The sequence below is a fragment of the Cryptomeria japonica genome, chromosome 2 (assembly GCF_030272615.1).
Source record: "Cryptomeria japonica chromosome 2, Sugi_1.0, whole genome shotgun sequence".
Classification (NCBI taxonomy): domain Eukaryota; kingdom Viridiplantae; phylum Streptophyta; class Pinopsida; order Cupressales; family Cupressaceae; genus Cryptomeria; species Cryptomeria japonica.
The window spans coordinates 598,885,066-598,889,268 of record NC_081406.1 but is presented as its reverse complement, the minus strand read 5'-3'; the positions used below and the strand labels follow the sequence as shown (position 1 = coordinate 598,889,268).

The 4,203-nt window shown below is 38.5% G+C and overlaps 1 protein-coding gene across 1 annotated transcript; it reads left to right on the top strand.

Annotated features, from left to right (window-relative positions):
- The first annotated feature begins 1,005 nt into the window (after positions 1-1,005).
- On the top strand, positions 1,006-3,966 carry LOC131062985 (xylan glycosyltransferase MUCI21-like). The gene is made up of 3 exons (XM_057996730.2): positions 1,006-2,042; positions 2,166-2,312; positions 2,542-3,966. The coding sequence occupies exons 1-3, from the start codon at positions 1,850-1,852 to the stop codon at positions 3,792-3,794; spliced, it is 1,593 nt and encodes a 530-aa protein (XP_057852713.2). The 5' UTR covers positions 1,006-1,849; the 3' UTR covers positions 3,795-3,966.
- The last annotated feature ends 237 nt before the right edge of the window (positions 3,967-4,203 follow it).

The window sequence follows — 4,203 nt, the reverse complement described above, 5'->3', positions numbered from 1 at the left end:
GTAGTGTGGCAATCAAAACATTCTTGGAGGTTCTTCACAACTCTAATAGTTGTTTTTAGGCGGAATAACTAACAAACTAAAAGCAATTGCCAACTTTTCACCATCGTGGCAAGGAAAATATTCCTTTTCCTCCTTTTCCACATCACTAAGTAGATGTCTTGAAACTAGAAAATACTCTATTACCTTTATCTCCTAAGCCAATTTCTCCAACTTTGCATAGATCTCGTGTTTGGATATGATTTGTCTCCTACACAAAATGCATGTATCATTTAATGGCCTTCAATCCAACTTCACCTAAGCATTTTTTGATTATTTATCTTTCATTTAATTCCTTATCATTTGAACCTCACACCATCTTCCCATCTTCCCATTTTTGCATAGATGTTTGAGAAAGCCACATCATTTTTAGTATCCAAATCAAGAAACAACGTCATTGTAAATATTCTTAAGGTTGTGGTCTCATGGAGGAGTTGCTAGAACCATTTTTTTGGAAGGTTTCCATGAGGCCAAAAAAAATGCTATGGAAGTAATTAGAATCTTTTCTTGATAAATAAAAACCCTACTTTTAAGTTTGTAATTTTAAGTGGGTGCATTTGGGGTAGGGCTAGAAATTGTCCCCACTAGTATAGGAAACTTTTTGTCATTTGTCAATCATCTTGAGTTTTTAGATTCCCATATTGTTCAATTTAATATGCAAAAAACAAAATTCATGAGACCACCAACTTTCGTAAATTTTGGAACTTAAACTTTTGAACTTAAGTTGCGCTACAAAATTCATAAGACCACCCACTTAAAAATAATCCTAAAAAGTCTCAATAACACCCATTAAAATTTCTAAAGAAGTCCCTTCCATACGATTCTAGCGTAATGAATATAATTATTTAAAGATAAAAAGACTGTAGAATCAGTCAACCACCATAGATTTAACTGACATCTTAATGATAAAGTTTAGGGTGTCCTCATAATACCCAACACAGGCAACACATAATAATTAGTTGCGTGTAATGCAACAGGGGTTACTCGTGAGTGAAGACTGTACAAATCTCATCCGCTAATCCTGCATGGCTGCATGTACATTCAACACAAGCAAAACTTATTATTTTAGGATATGTTCCAGAGAGCTTCATTAGTTCGAAGATTTTGAAGGCGTTCTTGCAAAACTCCTACAATTACTGCATTCATGAGATCACATTTCTTTGAGGCATTTTGTCAAACAGTTCATGCGCCTTGTCTGTGCTTCCACATTTTCCATCCATGGTTACTCAATTGTTCCAACTACAATATCCGACAAATAACCACTTCCATTACGCTTTGATGGATATCCATACGTTCAAAAGGCCCCATTTTGGCACAGGCGGGGAGAATGTTGGCTTTACACCAACCAATTTCATTTGCTTGAAGGTTCCTAAAGCCTTGTCAACAAAACCATTTTGTGCATATCTTGCAATGGTGGCATTCCACGAGGCCACATTCTTTGAGGCATTTTGTCGAACATTTCACGTGCCTTGTCTATACTCTCACTATTTGCATGCATGCCTACCAGAGCAGTACCAACTTAAACATATGAAACAATTCGTATATCCTTTATGCTTTGATGGATTTCCATACCCTGTTCCAAAGCTCTCATTTGGCACAGGCTGGAAGGATGCTGACAAAGGTTGCAGAGTATTGCTTTACACCTGCCAAATGATCTATGTTCCAAAGCTCCCATTTCCCAAAGGCTGGGAATATGTTGGCAAGAACATGATTTTTCTTATGCACAGTAACTACTTGCTAACCGGTGACTCTAAGGGCAACGGTTTAGGAGGGCGGATATTGGTGTGAAACGGAACAGGTTGAGCAACCCCACATGTGTGATTTCAGCCAGGCCATTGAGGAAGGGGGAGTAGTGCAGACTATTGATAATCCATGGGGAATGGATTTTCAGCGTCGGGATATAATGAAAGAGAGGCCCAGTTTCACGCTCATTGGGGTTCTCTTCTTATTTTGCTACGCTCTGACGTTTGCCTGCATGAGCTTCAGTGACCCCATGATTGAAACATGTAAGCAAAATCATTGCCTATAGGGCATTTCTTCTTGTTTTTGTTTTTTTAACCCTTTTTTGGCAATTGGATTCTTGATATTATACTGATGTGAAGTCAAAAATTCTTTTTTCCCTGATGTAGATGCCAATGAAGGAGGCATATTTTATACAAACACAGACCTGCAGACTCATATAGCTCTTTACAATCATCATCTAGAGGTCACAGAGCAGCAGCAGAAGAAGAAGAGCCCTGAACTTGATGCTGTCAGCTGTTCTTCTCTCATCAGTGGTAAAAACTACACCCACGATGAATCAATCTATCGTATCTATGATTTTGATTGCTATTGTTCTGGATTAGACTGTATTATTAGTTTTGGTATTAGCGTTTCGGATCACATTTCATGAATCAGCATCATCAGGATAAGAGAAGGCTAAAAGAATCATAAGAGATACAAGTTTTGAATGTGACCATATCAAAGGAAGAAATTAATTTGTGTTTATGTAATTTGTGGTGGCAGATGTGGGAAGAAAAAATGGTTCTGGAGGAGATGGCAGGGGAATCCTGTGCTGTGACCGTTCTCACTATAGGACAGATGTTTGCTATCTGAGAGGAGATGTGAGAACCCACTCTGAAAATGCCTCCATTTCTCTTCATGCCCACAATCATAAATCAACTCAGGAGAAAATCAGGCCTTATACACGCAAATGGGAACAGAGTACTATGAACACCATTGATGAAATCACCCTAAAAACAGGGGATGATGATGATGATGCCTGCCAAGTCCAGCATAAAGTACCCGCCATAGTTTTCTCCACAGGAGGATTCACAGGCAATGTTTACCACGAGTTCAATGATGGTTTGCTGCCTCTGTACATAACTTCCCAGCATCTTCATGGACAAGTGGTGTTTGTTATTCTTCAATACCATTCTTGGTGGATGACAAAATATGGAGAGATTATTGGGCAGCTCAGCAATTATCCAGTCATAGACTTTAGCATGGATAAGAGAGTCCACTGTTTTTCAGAGATGACAGTTGGCCTCAACATACATGAGGAATTAAGTGTAAATCCAGAGCTAATGAAAGATGGTAAAAGCATTAGAGACTTCAGGGAACTTGTGAGCAAGGCCTATGCTCCTAGATTGAGTTCCATGCCTCAAACACAGAGCATAACCAAACAACAATCATCCCCCTTAAGGGATCTCAGGCTTGTTTCGCATCAAAGAAAGCCCAAATTGGTAATTATATCAAGGGAGAAATCAAGGAAAATGATGAACCAGAAGGCGATTGTTAAATTGGCAGAGAAAATTGGGTTTGAGGCAGAAATACTGAATCCCAAAAGCAACACAGAGATGGTAAAAATGTTTAGAGACTTAAACTCATGTGATGTTATGGTGGGAGTTCATGGTGCTGCCATGACACATCTTTTGTTCATGAGACCTGGCTCTGTGTTTATACAGATTGTGCCTTTGGGTACTGACTGGGCTTCTGCTACTTATTATGGAGAACCTGCCACCAAGTTGGGATTGACATATCTTGAGTACAAAATCTTTCCAAAAGAGAGCTCTCTGTCTGCAGAGTATGGAAGAAATGATCCTGTTCTTAGAGACCCGGATTCAGTTAACAGGAAGGGATGGGGGGAGACAAAAAGGGTGTATCTTGAAGGGCAAAATGTCAGTCCTTCATTGAAACGATTCAAGAAGACTCTACTCTCTGCCTATTCCTCTGCACTTGCTCGCAAACAGGGGAAATTGCCTTCTATTAACCGTTAACCAGATTTTGTATTTATAAATTGTATAATGCTGTGTTTTATGTATAGATATAGGAAGAGGGCTCTGGAGGATTGGAGGAATGATAATGGCTTCTCTCTTTATTCAGATAAGATAAACGAGGTCACTAGGATGAAGAAAGATTATGCAACTGCTGAATATTGTTAGAGGAGAATCACAGTACAACTAAACACATTTTTTTGTTTGTTTATACATTCATTTATTCATTGTAAATTATTCTCTCTCTTGCTGATTTAGCAATAAAGAATTTTCTGTAGCTGTTTATTTGTCTGTTCACAAGTCTGTTATGACTGAACCTAAGTTTATTTGTGATGGCAAAGTCTCTTTACAAGCTTGGTTGGTGTACTAATAATATTAAGTTTACTTACATAAGTGTAGTCACTTTGGCTTG

Bases quoted from the DNA above. Each gene is read 5' to 3' on its own strand.
- LOC131062985 (XM_057996730.2), top strand. From the start codon at position 1,850: ATGTGTGATTTCAGCCAGGCCATTGAGGAAGGGGGAGTAGTGCAGACT. The intron at 2,043-2,165 runs GTAAGCAAAATC...TCCCTGATGTAG, and splicing joins TGACCCCATGATTGAAACAT to ATGCCAATGAAGGAGGCATA. The intron at 2,313-2,541 runs GTAAAAACTACA...TTGTGGTGGCAG, and splicing joins CTGTTCTTCTCTCATCAGTG to ATGTGGGAAGAAAAAATGGT.